This window comes from Microcaecilia unicolor, chromosome 9 (genome assembly GCF_901765095.1).
Source record: "Microcaecilia unicolor chromosome 9, aMicUni1.1, whole genome shotgun sequence".
Lineage (NCBI taxonomy): Eukaryota > Metazoa > Chordata > Amphibia > Gymnophiona > Siphonopidae > Microcaecilia > Microcaecilia unicolor.
Genome location: NC_044039.1, coordinates 17,443,456 through 17,463,447, shown reverse-complemented (window position 1 = coordinate 17,463,447; position 19,992 = coordinate 17,443,456). Strand labels below are relative to the sequence as shown.

The window sequence follows — 19,992 nt, the reverse complement described above, 5'->3', positions numbered from 1 at the left end:
GTGTGTGTGTGTGAGAGAGAATGAGAGTGTGTGCAAGTGCGTAGGTGAGACACAGTGTGAGAGAGAGAGAGTGTGTTTCACACAGATACAGTGTGTGCGAGACAGACTGAGTGTATGAGACCAAGAGAGTTTGTGAGTGACTGTGTGACACATAGAGAGTGAATGTGATACAGTGTGAGACATAGAGTGTGTGAGAGACAGTGTGTGAGAGTGAGAGAAAGACATTGACTGTGAGAGAGAGAAAGTGTGTTTCACACAGATACAGTGTGTGCGAGAGAGAGAGTGTGTGTGAGACACAGACTCTCTGTGAGACTGAGTGTATGAGACCAAGAGAGTGTGTGACTGTGTGACACAGAGAGTGAATGTGATACAGTGTGAGACATAGAGTGTGTGAAAGACAGTGTGTGAAAGACATTGACTGTGTGAGAGAGAGAGAGAGAGAGAGAGAGAGAGTGTGAGAGAGAATGTGTGTGTGACAGATATACCCCCCTCCCTCCCTCTCTCTGGTGTCAGCCCCCCCCCCCCCCCTCTCTCTCTCTCTCTGTTGTCTGAGCATTACTGTGCAGGACGCTGAGCTCTGGCTGTGCTTCAAGGAACTGATCGATCCTATTTAATAGAATGCACCTCCAACATTCTGAAGCCGAGAAACCTCGTGTGGTTGGTCACTTCTGTTTGTGACGAACCTGGAAGTACGTGATGTCATTTCAGGAGATGGATACAGAGAGCAGGAATGCCTCAGCCATGCAGTCAGCTTCAGAATGTTGGAGGTGCATTTTATTATATACTAGTAAAAAAGGCCCGTTTCCGAAACCAATGAAACGGGCGCTAGCATGTGGGGCTTTTTTTGTGTGTGTGTATGTGTCACAGAGTTATTTTGTGTGTGTGTGAGTGTGTGAGGGTGCGGTGTGTGTGCAGGTTGTTGATGTGTTTCGGCACCTAACCCTTACCGTTCAGTGAATCCAGACTGCCCCTATTTGACTGCCCCTATCGGACCGACCGTTCACTTGTCTATTAGATTGTAAGCTCTTTGAGCAGGGACTGTCTCTCTTTGTTAAATTGTACAGCGCTGCGTAACCCTAGTAGCGCTCTAGAAATGTTAAGTAGTAGTAGTAGTTTTGTTTTTTGCTTGGGGGTTGGGGGATGTGCTGTGCTGGCAAAGTGGGTTGGATTGGTGTGTGGCTTTGAGGGTGTGTTTCTGTTGTATTGTGTGTGTGTGGTTTTGTCTGTCAAGGAGGTTTGTGGAGGGGGGTCTTTCTGTTGGTGAAATGTAAATGTGGTTGTAGGGGGGTCAGCCTTTGCTGAATGATGTTTTTTTTTTCCAGGTTTTTTTTTTGTGTTGTGCTGAGGCAGCAGTGTTGTTTTAGATGGGCGGAAGGTAGAGGAGCATGTTCTTTGTCTGTCGGTATTTTTTGGCCATTTCAGGGCTGCTGTAGGGGAATGCTGGAAGAGAAATGTGCTGTTGGAAGCAGCGCCATCTTTTTCCATTGGCTGGGGTTCTGGGCATCCTGGAGGTGGGTGACGGCTTGCCTGAGGACGGGGATGATTGTTTTAAGTTGGCGGAAGGGAGAAGAGCACGGTCTCGGGCAGTCGGGGGGTGATCTGGTATGTTTGGTCCATTTCAGGCCGGCTGCAGGGGAATGCTGGAACATTTATGCGCTGCAGGAATCAGCGCCATCTTTTTCCGGGTGCTCGGGAATCCCCGAGGTGGGAGACAGCTTGCCTGAGGCTGGGGATGGTTGGGCACGTCCTTGGCCGCTTCGGCAAAAGGGGAAGAGGAAGGGGGTGGGGAGTTACCTGCAGCCGCCTGAGAAACCATGTATTCTTTGTTTGTTTTGTATTATTAGTTTGCATTTCTGTTGAAGAAAGAGTGGATGCCTTTCGAATGATGCAGGTGGTGCGTCGGTGTGTGTTTGTTTCGTTAGTTTGGCAGCCAGTCTTCAGCAATTCCTAGGCAGGGAAGGAGTACTCCTCCCCCTTCCTTGGTCGCTGTTTGCTGCTGGCTGAGTCACGGGTAATCCTTCCAGCTGGGCCGCAGCTTGTCCTGTTCGCCCACATCCCAGATGGTGACGGGCACGTTGTTTTCCGGCTCCTCTGACTCCATGTCAAGCGATCCCAACTATAGTCTGTGCTATAGGCCCTCTGGCACTTTTCAGTACTGGCATTAGGCATTTAAAAATTTCTCCCCCCCCCCCCCCCCCCCCGGTCTATTTTTGCACATACCCACAGCAGGAATATTCTCTCGTTCCAGCGGTGTTTCTGTGCTCTCCGTGCTGCACAGATAATGAGCCATTCTGCTGGGGAATGCTCTTCCCTTATTGTCACGTAGTTTCCTCTGATTGGTCCGTCTTACGTTGCCTAGTGTTGCCTGGGAACGGTGTTGTGATGGTCCTTTGTGTTTCAGAATGTTGAGGGTGTTTTTTCTGATTGGTCCGTCATGCGAGGGCGGGGCAGAGAAACATGGTCAGTGTTGTGGCTTCACCACCATGAATCCATGAACCCTTCAGTGAGTGACTGAGTGACTTCAGAACGTTGTCTTCAGAACGTTGAGGGTGAGTTTTATTATAGTAGATATATATATATATATATATATAGTATAATTAGAGTACCCTCAGATATAACCCATTGTTCAATGCAGACAATAAAGTTGCTATTCAGTGGTATAGCACTTCTTTCATCGGATTACTCTTAAAGATTTTTTTGGAAGGGTATTTTTTGTCATTTGCACCCCATCACCCAAGTGCTATAAATATCATTAATCAACTTGCAAAAATAAATTGTGAAACACTGTGCACTTATCTTGAATTTGTCTCGCTGAAAATAGATGCAAACTGTAAATGTCCAACAAATGCCTTCCCCTGAAACCGCCCGACTCCGCGGGTTTCAAAACAGTATTGTCTCGCAGTATTCCTTAGGACTCAGAAGGAGAGAGATTGTGGCCTTAACCCTTGTCCCTGATGAAAGTGTTTGAAACCCGCGGAGTTGGGCGGTTTCAGGGGAAGGCGTCTCTTCGAAAGAGAAGGGCGGCCATATTCCGACCCAAATCGGGAGATGGCCACCCTTCTCCCGTGGGCACCCAAATCGGTATAATCGAAAGCCGATTTTGGGCGCCCCCAACTGCAGTCCGTCGCGGAGACGAACAAAGTTCCCGGGGGCGTGTCGGAAGGGTAGCGAAGGCGGGACAGGGGCGTGTCGGGGCGTGCTTAAGAGATGACCGCCCTTGGCTGATAATCAAAAAAAGAAGGGCGGTCGTAGCAAAAATTTGGTCCGCTTTTTTTTTTACCAGAAGCCTGGTGGTACTTCCTGTATTGGGCTTAGTAAAAGGACCCCTCAGTAAAAGGAGTGGAAGAGTAGCCTAGTGGTTAATGCAGTGGACTTTGATCCTGGGGAACTGAGTTCAATTCCCGCTGCAGCTCCTTGTGACTCTGGGCAAGTCACTTAACCCTCCATTGCCCCTGGTACAAAACAAGTACCTGAATATATGTAAACCGCTTTGAATGCAGTTGCAAAATACCACCGAAAGGCAGTATATCAAGTCCCATTTCCCTTTTCCTATTTGAGACTCTACATGGAATGTTCCTGTTGCTACTATTTGTGATTCTGGAATGTTGCTACTATTTGAAGATTCTACATGGAATGTTGCTAGTGGAGGAGTAGCCTAGTAGTACAGTGGACTTTGATCCTGGGGAATTGAGTTCCGTTCCCACTTCAGCTCCTTGTGACTCTGGGCAAGTCACTTAACCCTCCATTGCCCCTGGTACAAAATAAGTACCTGTATATGATATGTAAACCGCTTTGAATGTAGTTGCAAAAAAAACCCTCAGAAAGGCGGTATATCAAGTCCCATTTCCCTTCCCTTCCCCTTAGTTGACAGGGGGCTAAGGAAATTGTGCCACTAGAAGAAAGGATGGCATCCACAAAATCTTGCCCCGGGCCCCATAGGTGGTTAAAGCAGCTCTGGGGCCTACTGAGTTTCTGACTGTGGTTTCCCTTTGATACCCCCAGAAGCTGGCAACCTAGGCGACCCCCCAAAGTCTGGTTATGAACCAGTCATTATCACATAATTGCTCCTACATAAACAAAATCAAAGAGCTTTGTTTAAGAAACTGTAACGAGTAATGACAAAAACGCATGCTCTAATTTGTTAATTAAATCAGTGGTTTTCAACTCAGTTGGATTTTCAGGATATTCACAATGACTATGAGATAGATTTGCATGCCAAGAAGACAGAACATATTTATTGTGGATATCCTAAAAACCTGGCTGGCTTGGGGTGCCCTGAGGACTGGATTGAGAACCACTGTATTAAATCAACATTGAGTCCCATCTTTTACTTTCACACAAATGTATCTAGAAAGGGAAATAGGACTCGATATACTGCCTTTCTGAGGTTTTTGCAACTACATTCAAAGCGGTTTACATATATTCAGGTACTTATTTTGTACCAGGAGCAATGGAGGGTTAAGTGACTTGCCCAGAGTCACAAGGAGCTGCAGTGGGAATCAAACTCAGTTCCCCAGGATTAAAGTCCACTGCACTAACCACTAGGCTACTCCTCCACTCATTCCACCAATAAGAGCCAACCTCATCTGTGATGTCACAATGGCTTGATTGCCCGATACTTGGCTCACTTCTGATATTGTGATGTCATAAGGGAAAGAGAAATGGGACTTGATATACCGCCTTTCTGAGGTTTTTGCAACTACAATCAAAGCAGTTTACATATATTCAGGTACTTATTTTGTACCTGGGGCAATGGAGGGTTAATTGACTTGCCCAGAGTCACAAGGAGCTGCAGTGGGAATCAAACTCAGTTCCCCAGGATCAAAGTCCACTGCACTAACCACTAGGCTACTCCTCCACTCATTCCACCAATAAGAGCCAACCTCATCAGTGATGTCACATTGGCTCACAATGGCTTGATTGCCCGATACTTGGCTCACTTCTGATATTGTGATGTCATAAGGGAAAGGGGGAAAGGGAAATGAGACTTGATATACTGCCTTTCTGAGGTTTTTGCAACTACAATCAAAGCGGTTTACATATATTCAGGTACTTATTTTGTACTGGGGGCAATGGAGGGTTAAGTGACTTGCCCAGAGTCACAAGGAGCTGCAGTGGGAATGGAACTCAGTTCCCCAGGATCAAAGTCCACTGCACTAACCACTAGGCTACTCCTCCAAATGCCAGTTTATTATTTTATAGAATCAAAAGCTATCATGGCTACAGTGAGGTTTTAGCTGTGGCGTGTTAGCTGACCAGAACAAAACTGCTCACCTTTGATGTGTAGACATTGTTCAGTAAATCTGCTTCTAATGCTTTTATTTCCTCTTCGGAATCTGTAAGTTAATGATAAATAGATAGAATAACCATCCAAATTGTGTTAACAATTCAGTAATTAAAGACGCCTCATAGCACCCTCTTGGTCAAAATTAGCTAACCAACAATGCTCTTATTACAGAAGATAAATGTGATAATTGACATTTCAGGATGAGTGCTTTCTATGAAAACAGCCCTATCAAGAACAAGCTTATTGAATACCATCTGCTTAAAAGGCAGCTGTTTTCAGAAATGAAACGATTTGGCTGATGAACTCTTTTGTCGGAGAATCTCAGCATGGTCAGCTAATCTTTTCTGCAAAATCCTTATTGAAACTCTAGGAACTTCTAAGCAGGGTTTTAATCTGTCCAATATTTTTATCAGCACTGGTAGCAAAGCTACGGAGAGGCCTTGGGGGCCTGGGCCCTCACACCCCACTTTGAGCTCGGGCCCCCTCCAGAACTGCAGCACCCCTGGATACAGTGCCGCCGATCACCTCCTCCTCACACTTTTCCTTTCATGCAGAAGTTGGTGGCATGCCAGAACGTGTGTGAGAAGTCCCGGTGTCGGCAGCTGAAGGTGTTATGGAAACAGCATGAAGGGGGGGGGGGGGGGGGGCTCTGGCACCTGCATTTATTTGGCTGGTGGGGCCTCAGAATCCCCACCAGCAAATGAATGTTTAGCATGCACGCACGGGGGTTGGAGAGGGAGGAATGTGTTGTCCCCCACCCTACCAGTCTACCCTTGTGTTCCTCCACAATTGGAGGGCTTTCAGCACATTTCTCTATAGATAATATAGGTGTTAAAGAGTTTAGAAATGTGCCAATATTTCCTTCTGTAGAGTATGTGAAAGGGAAGAATTGTGCCAATTTATAATAATTAATCAGATGTATGAAATGTTTTCCCCGTAGACATAACGGGGACAAATTTATTTAGTAGATCTGTAGCCGTATGCTTGTGCAATTATTTTTTTGACTGTTCTTTATTATAAATTACTAGTAAAAAAAAGGCCCGTTTCTGCCTGTGATGAAACGGGCGCTAGCGGGCACGGGACTCCCTTCCCCTCCCCTTACGCTAGTATCCCTGGTGGTGTAGAGGTACCTGTTCGCTTGTAGCGCTGCTGCTAGCTGCCCTGCTGCATCCTGTGCGAGTCCGGCTCGCAAGGCTGCTTCAACTCTCGGCGGCCATTTTGAAACGCCGAGAGCCGGACTCGCACAGGATGCAGCAGGGCAGCTAGCAGCAGCGCTCCGGGCAGGAAAGCGGGGGCTGTTTCTTTCCCGCCCCCCGAGCGAACAGGTACGTCTAGACCACCAGGGATAGTAGCGTAAGGGGAGGGGAGGTGACAGGGGGGAGGGAAGGTGATGGGGGAAGAGGGGGCGACCGGGGGCGTGGCGATGGCGCGAAAGGGGCGGGGTGATGGGCACATCCTCGGCAGCAGCGATTCGTTGGACGGGGAGGTTCTAAATCTTACTCTACATATGAGTTTAACATGCTCATCATTAGCTTCACACCTCATTTCTAACTCATGTCTCCCACATTTGCAAGTGACTTACAGAATACATTGCTTCATCACCGCATTTAGGCACCCACACTTAATCCAGCTCTAAGCCTGGTGGAACTACTGATGCCTACGTGTTAGGTTACAGTAGAATGAGAACCTAGGGGTTTAAGATGGTCGCCATTAGTTTCCATTATTGACGAAAACCAATGGCGGCCGTCTCTAACGCCGGCGATCTCTAAGGGCAGGCCAAATGTTGAGATTTGGCCGGCCTCAGCCGTATTATCGAAATGAAAGATGCCCGGCCATCTTGTTTCGATAATGCAGTCGGGTATGCCACTTGTCAGGGCTGGCGTTAGAGATGGCCGGCCCCGTTCAGTTATGCCCCTCTATATTACTACCTCCTGCCATTAGGGCAATATTTGTGGGAGCATTTCTATAACCAGAGCTTTTTTTCAGGGGATTCTTGGGGGTACCGATAACCGACACCTTTTCCATTGTCTGATAAAATTGACCCATGGTCCCCACGTTTGAATGAAAGAGCTCAGGCTCTACACACCAATTCTGCCTTGTCATAGATTCTGTGACTGGTTGCAGGGGGCCTGGCTAAGGTGGGGTGGGTCCCTCAGTGATCACCCCACCCCTGAAGGGTGGCCTGGCATTTGAATGCCGGCACCTTTTTTGCTAGAAAATATGCACCGTCTATAATATTATACGAACATAGATGTTTATGTAGAATACTCATTATAGACACAAATGTGCATTCTTAGGCATGTAGGGGTCGATATTCAAAGCAATTCTACCACTCAGAAACAGCTCCAGGCCCGTTAAATCACCCGTTAATTTTCAGCATTACTTAACCAGTTAGAGCCTTATTCTCCTAAATTACAAGCATAATCTATTTTGGAGCATAAATTACTCTCATAAATATAGGACCATAAATTTTAGGAGTGTAAATTTAGGAGAATAACTTTTATAGAATAAGGCCCTTAGTGCTGCTGAAAAACACCAAACTCAAAAAAACAGCTATTTTGGGGGCGTTCCAAGGGCAGAGTCAACATTTGGCTTAACTGGCCAGGCTAATTGAATAAATGGGGCCACAGAAAAGTCAGTCCTATCCTTATGCGGTAACCCCATAGCTGGTTAGGTGCTGAATATTGTACTTAATTGGCTAGGGGGTTAGCCGGCTCTGCAAACCCAGAAATTCAGGGGTCCTTTTACTAAGATGTGCTGAAGAATGGCCTGCACTGTTGTAGGCGTGACTGTTGGATGCATGCAGGTGCGTTTTTTCAGCGCGCCTGCAAAAAAGGCCTTTTTTAAAACCAAAAATGGACATGCGGCAAAATAAAAATTGGTGCGTGTCCATTTTGGGCCTGAGATCTTATCGCCACCCATTCACTTAGTGGTAAGGTCTCACGCATTAACTGGGTGGTACTGCCAATCACCGCCCGGTTAGCGCCATGTGGTAGAAAATAAAAAATATGTTCTGCCATGTGTATTGGATATGCGTAAAAAAATGGATATACTGCCCCGGGCTCGCGGTAGCTGGGCAGTAGGTCCAAACTGATACGTGTTAGACATGCGTAGGCGCTTATGCACCTTAGTAAAAAGGCCTCTTCTCAGGGCTGAAGGCTGAACATGTCCCGGCATTGAATTTCTGGGCAGAACATCGGCAATGGTCAGCAAAATGCTGATCTCTGCCAGCTGAATTTTGGGCCCGTATATGCTAGCATTCCACCTAAGAGCTATTCTGCAAATACCTATTTAACTTCCATAGCATGTATTTTCAAGGGGTCATATGCGGGGCAAAGCAGGTGTGGGATATTGGCAGGACTCCCACTTATCAAAGTAACTTACAGAATACTATCCAGCTTATTTTCGAAAGAGATCGCCGGCCATCTTCCGACACAAATCGGCGTGGTTACGAGATGGCCGGCTTCGCCAGATAATGGAAAAAAGAAAGCCGGCCTTGACCAGCATTTCGCCGGCTTCACTTGGTCCATTTATTTTAATGACCAAGCCTCAAAAAAGTGCCCCAATTGACCAGATGACCACCGGAGGGAATCAGGGATCACCACCCCTTACTCCCCCAGTGGTCCCCCCCCCCCACCGAAAAAAAAAAATAAATTTTAACATTTTTTTGCCAGCCTCTATGCCAGCCTCAAATGTCATACCCAGCTCCCTGACAGCAGTATGCAGGTCCCTGGAGCAGTTTTTTGTGGGTGCAGTGCACTTCAGGCAGGTGGACCCAGGCCCATCCCCCCTACCTGTTACACTTGTGGTGGTAAATAGGAGCCCTCCAAACCCACCCCCCAAAACCCACTGTACCCACATGTAGGTGCCACCCTTCACCCCTTAAGGCTATGGTAGTGGTCTAGAGTTGTGGGGAGTGGGTTTTGGGGGAGATTTGGGGGGCTCAGCACCCAAGGTAAGGGAGCTATGCACCTGGGACCAATATTTGAAATCCACTGCAGTGCCCCCTAGGGTGCCCGGTTGGTGTCCTGGCATGTCAGGGGGACCAGTGCACTACAAATGCTGGCTCCTTCCACGACCAAATGCTTTGCATTTCGCCGGGTTTGAGATGGCCAGGCCCGGTTTCCATTATGGCCGAAAACTGAAGCCGGCCATCTCTAAACCCGGCGATCACAACATTTGACCTAAATGTTGAGATTTAGCCGGCCCCAACCGTATTATCGACAGAATAGATGTCCGGCCATCTTTTTCAAAAAGATGGTTGACTCCGCCCCTTTACGGAGCCGGCCCCGAAGATGGCCAGCCATCTATTTTTGCCGGCGCCGTTCGATTACGCCCCTCTATGTCACCCCCTTCTCCCTGCTGCAGTTGGGCCTTACACTTATATAGTATTCAGTAACAAAACCTAGGCATCTAGTTTCCTTACAGAATAAGTTTCTACTGTGCACCATCAGTTATTGACTTTCCCTCATTGTGCTGGGTTGATATGGGGCAGAGCTCGGGCAGATTTAGAAGTTATCTGGTTAACCGTGATATTCCGTTTGCTAACTGGAAATCATCTGTCCTAACTTAATCTAGTTATCTTTCTGGACAGCAGGCTATATACATCACTGCTATCTATTCTACTCTGTTTGAGTCTTAGATACTCACAAATACCAATGGAAGAGCAAAAAATGAGTGCAAAAATCTAAAACATTATATTGCTCTCAAAAGTTGAGAAACAGTGTGCCACTACCCTGTTTCCCCGAAAGTAAGACATCCCCCGAAAATAAGACCTAGTAGAGGTTTTCCTGAATTGGTAGATATAAGGCCTCCCCCGAAGGTAAGACCTAGCAAATTTTTGTTTGCAAGCAGGGCTGCCGAGAGCCGGACAAGTCCGCCCCCCCCCACCCGAGGTCGCCGGGGCCCCCCCCCCCTCCATCGCTCCCGGAACTAACCTTAAACGCCTCCTTTCACCTTCGCAGCAAGCAGCAGCAGTGCAGATCTCTCCTTCCTTCCGTGCCCCGCCCTCACGGATGTTACGTCAAGCGAGGGCGGGACATGGAAGGAAGGAGTGGCCTGCCCTGCTGCTGCTTGCTGCGAAGGTGAAAGGAGGCGTTTAAGGTTAGTTCCGGGAGCGACGGAGGGCGGGCGGGCCAACCCCGATCCAACCCCGATGTTTCCCCGAAAAATAAGACAGCCCCTGAAAATAAGACCTAGCGCATTTTGGGGGGGCAAAAATTAATATAAGACAGTGTCTTATTTTCGGGGAAACACGGTAGTATATTATTTCTTAATAAATTTGAGCCTCAACAGCCCCGGGATAAGTCATAGACTTTCACAAGATATACTTATATACTTCCCATTGTCCAAAAAAGATTCATAGTGGTTTACATTACAAGAAATAGAAGATGCATAATAGAACAAGTAATCTAAAACTGTTAACATAGTACCAAGCTATTGATCAAAGAGTTAAGTCTTCAAAGCCTTCCTGAAAGAGAAATAGGATGGTGCTGGCTCTGGAGACCCTGTAGCAGCCACTACCCCGTCATCAGCTATTGCTCACCTAATTTATAGAAAACTGCCATCCAAGTGGGTAAGCGCACACTTACATGTTAGAATTATGCGATAAACTACCAAGGTGCATAATTGTCAGACGAGCATTCATATGGACGAATTGAGGGTGGACCATGGGCAGGGTGTCCACGTTTGCATGTAACTTACAGAATACTGTAAGCTGAGGGGCCCTTTTGCAAAGCAGCCCGGCGGTAGTTCCTTCCCCCAGGGCGTGCCATTTCCAGCGATGCAAAAATATTTCAATTTTTGTAGTACCGGTGAGTATCCAGTGGTAATCAGGCAGTGCCGCATGCTGCCTGGTTACAGCTGAGTTAGCACGGGAACCCTTACCTCAATGGATGGTGGTAAGTCAAAACGGCCGCATTCTTGAAAAAACCAAAGACCTGCCTTTTACCCTCTATGGTAAAACGGGACCTCGGCATGTGTTTTTGACCAGCGCAGGCCCCCTTTTACTGCAGCTTCGTAAAAGGGCCCCTGAGCGTCTAATGGCTCAGTTCAGTAGATTTTAACTGGACAGGAGCCTCTCCTGTCCGATTAAACCCTTTTGAATATTGACTCCCAATATTTATGTAAAAAAGAAGACTTTCAATAGTTTTTGAAATCATTTGATACCCACAACCGTCCGAATCTCACATAGCAACTCATTCTACAGAGTGGGAGTGGCTACTAAGAAAGCTGTAGACAGTATTATAGACAATTTTCAGTGATGCTACCTCCAACAATAGCCCATTATCCAAGAGCAAAGGTTTGGAAAGAGAATGCCACCACAATAAATTATTCAAATGGGTATCATCTCTCAGAACCTTAGGGATCAACCAGTCTATCTTACAATGTATTCACTGAGCAATCAGTGACCATTGTAAGAAGCATAAAACCAGAGTAAAATCTCCCAAACACTCTTGTTAACATTCTAGTAGCTGCAATGAGTGGAGGTAAGTGGCGGGAGATCCAAATAAGTTCTATTGCATTCATCGAGACTAAGATAGTTTGTGGATTTTTGCTCAATACAAAAGTCATTGGGGGCCAATAAACACTGCATATGCCAGCCTGCAAATAGGTGGGAAATTGCGGGATACAAATGCAACAAATAAATAAATAAAATAAATAAATTTTAAAAGGCAGTCTTTAGCATCATACTTACTTGCTCTTTTAGCAAAATATCGTCATCTAAATAAATCCCCACATTTCTTACGATACCTGATACTTGTATTGGGATATCCTGAACCAAAACAGTCACTAAAGATGGGTCAATTCTCCATGGCCTAACTCAGAAAAGCTTGTTCTTCTTAAAATGACAAATAATTATCATCCATCCAACCTCCACTCATTGACGACACTTCATTGATTGAGTCAACACAACTAGAAGAACAACTTAGTAGGAAAAAATATTTGTGGCATTTGCATAAATCATGTTCCATAAGTTAATCTGCCACAAGAAATGGATCAAAGGAAATAGCTAAATAGTAGAGATCCCTGAGGGACTCCACGTTTCAAGGGTCTACAAGTAGATATGTGGGGCCTTTGGGGGCCTGGGCCCCTCCAAATTTGCTCTGGGCCCCAACTCCCACCAGCTGGTCTTCGTCCAGCGCTCGTCTCCAGCACCGCCGCATTCCCTGCCCTGCTCTCTCTTCCCTTCATGCCCAGCACGCTCCTTTTAGTGAAATTCAGCAGTTTCACTAAAAGCAGGCATGCTGGACGTGAGAGGAAGAGAAAGCAGGGCAGGTAATGCAGTGGCGCCGGAGACCAGTGCTGGACGAAGGCTTCAGCTGGTGGGGATTGGGGACCCCCTCCCCAGTCAAGGTATTTACAGTGGCAGTGATTCAGCTGGTGGGGATTGGCTGCCCCCCTCCCACCTCGAGGTCTGGCTACACCACTGGCCCTATTCCCATGACTCAAATTTGGGCACAACCATTTACACCAACTAAAACCTGGTCTAAATATCCACGCCAAACTTAGGCACAGATCGGGCATATTCTTTTTTTTTTTTTTTATTTATCCAAGAAGCATAAAAAGAAACTAATTCAATTTTTAAACAAAGCAGTCTATACTTGAGACAAAAATAAATGTCTCAGTAAAAGAAATAATCATTGTTACATCGACCTCAAAGTTAGAAATACTTAACTAGATCCTAGATAAGGTAACAAATTAAGGTAATTAAATATATTTTTTTCAGAGCGTTACATATTCCGGGTACATTCTCAAACTATCTTTCAGTGCCCATATGAGATTCTAAACTTTAACATTAACATTCTCAGCCTCTTTAGCTAACAAAAAATCTTCGAGTTGTTTTGGATCCATAAACTGGTAACTATTCTGAAGGTAAATAAAACGACAGATACAAGGAAATTTTAAAGTAAACGTTGCCCCCAGATTTAAAGTTCTTTGACGTAATGCCAAAAATGCCTTACGTCTATATTGAGTATCTCTAGCGAGATCCGGAAATATCCTAACTTTGGAACCAAAAAACATCGAATCTAAATGTTTAAAAAACAACTTCAATACCATCTCCCTGTCTATCTCAAGAGCAAATGTCACTAGTGCAGTTGTCCTCTGTGTAACCACTTCCAGGGAGGATTCAAGAAAAGATGTCAGGTTCATTCCTCCATCCACAACAACTTGGTTGTCTCCAGATTTAGATGGTATTAAAGTCTGAAGATAAATTACCCTTGTTATGGGTGGAGATCGGGCATATTCTATAACTGTCGGGGTAATTTTTAGGACTGCCCCCAAGCCACCCATGTCCCTCCCGTGGCCACACCCCTTTTTGAGATCTGCACTTAGAATTTGTATTGGAATATCCTGAACCAAAACTTAGGTTTTTCTATCAAAACTCTATATCTGCCGCCTACACAGACCATGTTTCGCCAGGCACTAAGCCTCAGCTGCTTCAGGGAGTGGACCTGAATGCCAGAAGCCAACCTTTCCTCAGAGGCCAGATGCCAACCTTTCCTCAGAGGCAAGATGCGAACCCTTTCCTCAAAGATGATTTGAGGAAAGGTTGGCATCTGGCATTCAGGTCTGCACCAGGGGTGTAGCCAGACTTCGGCAGGAGGGGGCTCCAGAGCCCGAGGTGAGGGGGCACATTTTAGCCCCCCACCCCCGGTGCCGCCGACACCCCTCCTCCACCATTGCCGACACCCCCTGCTATTGCCGACCCCCCTGCTGCTGCCGCCACCACCAGCTTTGACCCCCCCTGCCGATGACCCTCTCGACCCCCCCTCCCGCCGCCAACCCTCCCCTGCCCCTGCCGTCGCCTACCTTTGCTGGTGGGGGACCCCAACCCCCATCAGCCGAGGTCCTCTTCTTCCAGCGCAAGGCTTCGTTCTGTTTCTGAGTCTGACGTCCTAAACATACGTGCAGGACGTCAGACTCATAAACAGAACGAAGCCTTGTGCCGGAAGAAGAGGATCTCGGCTGGCGGGGTACCCCAACAGCAAAGGTAGGCAACGGTGGCAGCGGGTTGGCGGCAGGAGGGGGGGGGTCGAGAGGGTCGTCGGAAGGGGGGTCCAGGGCCAAATCTACGGGGGCCCAGTCCCCTGTGGCCCCACGTAGCTACGCCACTGGTCTGCACCCTGAAGTAGCTGAGGCTTAGTGCCTGGCAAAACATGGACCATATAGACAGCGGATCTGGAGTTTTGATACAAAAGCTAAGTAGCTTTTAGCTATCTCTTGATTACATATAAGATAAGAGAACATTTAATATGTTAGTGGAAGTAAATAGCCTGCAATAAAGGATTCCTGACCAATGAGGAGGCGGGTGAGTCATGGGCAGTTATCTCATGTGAAAAGAGTCGCCGTTGAGGTCATGGATAAGAATTGAATATTTTTGAGTGCTGAGTGAGTGAAATTATTCTAATGACTTGTATGCATAATCAGCAAATAACTGTGTGTACTTTATTCCATTACCCCTTCAATGTCTTCTACAAAGTTATTTATTTATTTTTATTTGTTACATTTGTATCCCACATTTTCCCACCTATTTGTAGGCTCAATGTGGCTTACATAGTACCGGAGAGGCCTTTGCAGGCTCCGGTGTGAACAAATACAGGGTGATGTTGTGGTAAGATCAAGTTCATGTGGCACAGCCACATTCGGGAATCGGAGAACGGAAGAGTTGTGTTATGTCCATTATGTGATTCAATAATAGTTAGGTAAGCAATAATATTTTAATTCTACTTTCCAAAGGGAAAGAAAGCTCGTGAAATTTCTGTGTGCGTTCGGCTGTCTGTGTGTTCTCCTTTAATAACTTTTCATTTGGTGTCCTAGTAAAATGACATTTGTAGAAATTAGAAGTGGGACATGAGAATTCGGATCAGGGTGTTTCCAGTCAGATCCAAACAGATGTGTAATCTACAGACAAACATACACATCCTGATTAAATCCAGGCGAAACTTCTTGGTGTTCTTCCGGGGGCCTGCTGTGGTCAGCAATTTCAAAGCAACTAAATACTGTGGGGCAGAAAATGACCTGGATATTCAATGTCAGGCCTAATCCAGGCTGCACATAGAAGTTGTCAGGGTAACTGCCTGGATAAAGTTAGGACAGCATTAGGACAGGCGGTTAGCTTAGCAGAGTTTAAAAAAGGTTTGGACGGCTTCCTAAAGGAAAAGTCCATAGACCATTATTAAATTGGACTCGGGGAAAATCCACTATTTCTGGGATAAGCGGTATAAAATGTTTTGTACTTTTTGGGGATCTTGCCAGGTATTTGTGACCTGGATTGGCCACTGTTGGAAACAGGATGCTGGGCTTGATGGACCTTTGGATTTTTCCCAGTATGGCAATACTTATGTATTTATTTTTGTTACATTTGTACCCCGCGCTTTCCCACTCATGGCAGGCTCAATGCGGCAGGCCATGGAGGGTTAAGTGACTTGCCCAGAGTCACAAGGAGCTGCCTGTGTCGGGAATTGAACTTAGTTCCTCAGTTCCCTAGTACCAAAGTCCACCACCCTAACCACTAGGCCACTCCTCCACTCCATGTACTTACATTTACCCTGTTGGTGGACTGAAAACAGCCATGGTTCTGCCCAGACTCCACCCTCAGAATGCCCCAATGCTAACTAGAGAGTGCCATGGCAGTCTCCATGTATGTCCCGCTGAAAATCCATGGATCAACCAGTCAGTAAGAGACAATGAAGCAGAAACCTTCCCTAACTGGTAATCTCCTCATGAATATCACCCCAATGTCCCAAATGGCTTAGGACTCCTTTTACTGAGTGGCGGTAAGCCTAACGTGGGCTTACTACTCGCTATAACAGAAGTACCACCAGGCTACCGCAGCAGCCTGGTGGTACATCCCACCCCTACCGTGCCGTCATTGCTGGCGCTACAAAGCTTTAGCTACCACCATCTTTATCCCTAGTGTGTAAGCTAAGGGCAGGCTCCTTTTTATCCTGGGTGATATCTAACCAGTAAATATATTCTTCTTTTTCTTTCCTACCATATTTCTATGTGGTGTTGCATTGATGAGATTTGCTATGGGTTTTGTACAATAAGGTCACCACGTGAAGGTATTTTGCAAGACTTTAAAAGGTGTGAATTAGAAACAAAATAATAAGTTATTCTCTCCCCATCAGAGATAGACAGCTATTCATTAAGAGGGGCGTTTACAAAGCGCCGGTAAACCCAAAGCGGTCTTAGCGAATGCTAAATCGGGACTACCGGCAGCCCAACGCAGCTGCCGGTGGTAGTTCCACCCCGAGCATGAGACATTTTCACAGGAAAAAGACCCCCCCCCCCTCCAGAAATGGCTTGCATAGCGGTAACCTGGCGGTAAACAGGCATCACCACACGCCTGCCCGATTACACCGGGTTACTGTGGGATCCTTTATTGCCACCTCAATGTGTGGTGGTAAGGGTTCCCCGCCGCATGCCCGTGCGGTAAGAGTTCTCTTACCGCACGGCCATAGTTGTGTGGGGTCTTTTTACCCATTGCGGTAAAAAGGGCCCTGGCACATGGGAAAAACGGCCCCTGCCACTAGCATGGGGCCCTTTTTCTCCGCAGCTCGGTAAAAGGACACCTGACTCAGCTGCAAAGTTTTATACAATGCTATCTTTTGACCCTTGTGTTCTCGGTTGACCCTGTTCTCTCCTGTGTGAAAACACCTGTCTCTGTCAAAGAACTTGTACATGATTGGACCATTGTTATTGCTTTTTGGTAAAGCAGTTTTAGAAAAATGTACAGTTTGTAGCTTTCTCTAGTTTCATTGATCAGACTTTGAAGAATATTTTCACATCACTTATTCATAGAAAGGTTATGCTCAAGTATTCATTTTTCTTATACCGTGAGCCCCTAATGTTAATCTTACAACTTGAATCAATTCAAGCTATTCTATTTTGACATCATTATAATATATATTTTTTTTAATTAAAAAAAATGCATTTTATGATCCACTTCTCTATTTTATGTTTATTTTACATATTCTATAAAACATCAGATTCACTACCGTGCAAGATATGTTGATTTTTCAGTTCTTTTAGCAATATAAATCTAATTTATTAGGACACACATTATTTATTTATTTATTTATTTATTTATTAGGATTTATTTACCGCCTTTTTGAAGGAATTCACTCAAGGCGGTGTACAGTAAGAATAGATCAAACATGAGCAGTAGCCAACAGCAGTAAAAATATTCGAACAACAATACAAAGTATGGCATGGTCTACTACTTGCAATGACAACGCAATACGTACTAGAACATTATAATTGGTAGTGAAGGGTAAGGCAAAGTTGTAACATATAGATGATTAAGAAAGTAGGAAGAATTAGAAAGTAAGGTGATTGATTTGAAGAAAGTTGCACGTGAGGTCAGAGAGATGGTTAAATATTTCTAATACATCTGGTTTCTAAGAACAATATCAATTGATTATGAAGGAAACTGCCTTCCTATCATATACTATGTTTTCTACGTTATACGTATATACATATCATATAACATCTACAAAAACTCTTATTAAACACTACAATTTGCAAAACACCCGAATAGGTAAACTCACAGCCCTTTTGTTATTGAAAAGTGAGAGATTATCACTTATGTACTTAAGAAGAACATTTCACTGTTTTAATAGACATACATAGATTAGGAATGCATGTTATACAATGTACTGAATATTTTAAATGCATGCACAGACTTCAAAAACCATGTCAAGAAATTCAACATAATACACATAGAAATGCAATGCAAATGAATTTTTTTTAAAAAACCAAGATGTTTATATGTGCATACACTTAAAACAGTTTTTGTGCTTTTAACTCTACACAGCTATAGCTTTAATTTGAATATGAACTGATGTTCTCAGAAGAGTAAAAAAACATGCCAGACCGTCTCTCTCTTGCATTGTGATATAAAAAAAATATAAAATCTACACATATGGTTAGAGAAAAGCAACCAACCCCCTTAGCATCTAAAAGGTCTGAGAGGAAAGGTGTACATACCTGAACACAAACCAAAAGAGGTGAAAGCTAAGAGCATCACACACACCAGCTGGATTTTCATCTTTGCAGTCTCAAATCTCCTTAAGAAGTAAAGTCCATGAATAGGAGAAAAGGGACAAGTACACTGCAGCCTCTTCCCCACCTCAATCTGATTCTGTTTCTCTGGCTGAACCATAAGGGAAGCTCTGCACCATTCCTGAACTATATAAGCCCTTAGATGATGTCACAAGAGTATAGCACTTATCTCTCAGTGAATTCTCCACCCCTCTTCTTCCTTCTCCGTCCCCCTGAATTCACCTCTTTCCAGAGGAATAATGATACCAGTCACTGATTGCATTACGCCATTCCAAGTTTCCGCAGAGTGGGTGAAAAAAAATCACTTTTCAAGTTTTAGGAAGGGAGGGGGGTTCCAGGAACACTTTTCTCTGTACTATGATGTCCAAAATAAATTCAAGTGTTATCTTTGGCTTTTATTTTCTCCCTTTCAGTGTACATGAGCTGCCCTCACAGTATTCACATACAATCACATCCAAGTACCTGAAACGAGATGTGCTGGGGCTCAGCTTTAAGAAAATGCACTTTATATAGCTATCAGAGATCATTGTGAGTTAATGAGTGCAGAAGAACCAGCAATTCTCCCAAGGTACTTTTTCCAATTTACTGTAACAATTAAGAACCCGGTGATTGTATTTTACAATAGAGATTTGCTCCTAATTTTCTGCACAACTTCTGTAAAGAAAGTATGTTTCATATCTAATTTTTTCTTCTTTGCTAAGCATTTTAAATGGACTCATTTCCTTGAGTGCCAGAGGGATTTCAAGCACACAAAAAAGGCTCCATCATTCAAGTTGCCAACCAGTCATGTACTGGGGTTTTCCTCTGACACTATTGGAAGAAACAACTGTTTTCATTGACAGATGTGGTGCAGTAGATGTGAAGCATCTGTTCACGCTTTCCAAAAATACTAGGACTAGGGGGCATGCGATGAAGCTACATGTAGTAAATTTAAAACGAATCGGAGAAAATATTTCTTCACTCAACGTGTAATTAAACTCTGGAATTCGTTGCCAGAGGATGTGGTAAAGGCGGTTAGCTTAGCGGAGTTTAAAAAAGGTTTGGACGGTTTCCTAAAGGAAAAGTCCATAGACCGTTATTAAATGGACTTGGGGAAAATTCACTATTTCTGGGATAAGCAGTATAAAATGTTTTTGTACATTTTTGGGATCTTACCGGGTATTTGTGACCTGGATTGGCCACTGTTGGAAACAGGATGCTGGGCTCGATGGACCTTTGGTCTTTCCCAGTATGGCAATACTTATGTACTTATGACCATTCTTAAACTCCATTTCTTCAGCCAGGCATTTGAGAAGGCCTGAGAATTAGCCTTACAGTGGATAGAGATCATGACATGTAACTCCTAATTTTTCACCTTCTCAACTATTTTTTTTTTTTTTACTGTCTCATAGGCAGCAGAATGGGGTGGGTCACTAGGAACACCTCTTAACCATAGTTGGCCCAAAACAGCATTGGTAGCCGGAGAGCATGGAGGCGTGGCCAAAGAATAGTTTATTCAGGGATCCTTTTACTAAGGTGTGCTGAAAATGGCGTGCAATAGCGTAGACATGTTTTTGGTGCACGCAGAATCATTTTTCAGCGCACCTGCAAAAAGTGCCTTTTTTAGGGTGTCTTTTACTAAGGAGCGCTCACGT

General features: G+C 45.1%; 1 protein-coding gene across 1 annotated transcript in view; it reads right to left on the bottom strand.

The window, feature by feature from the left end:
• Positions 1–19,992, bottom strand: part of NTS (neurotensin) — a 52,072-nt gene that overhangs the window by 16,145 nt on the left and 15,935 nt on the right. The window contains exon 3 of the mRNA XM_030214854.1: positions 5,275–5,336. Coding sequence (XP_030070714.1) covers positions 5,275–5,336 — 62 coding nt within the window. The remainder of the gene's footprint in view (positions 1–5,274; positions 5,337–19,992) is intronic.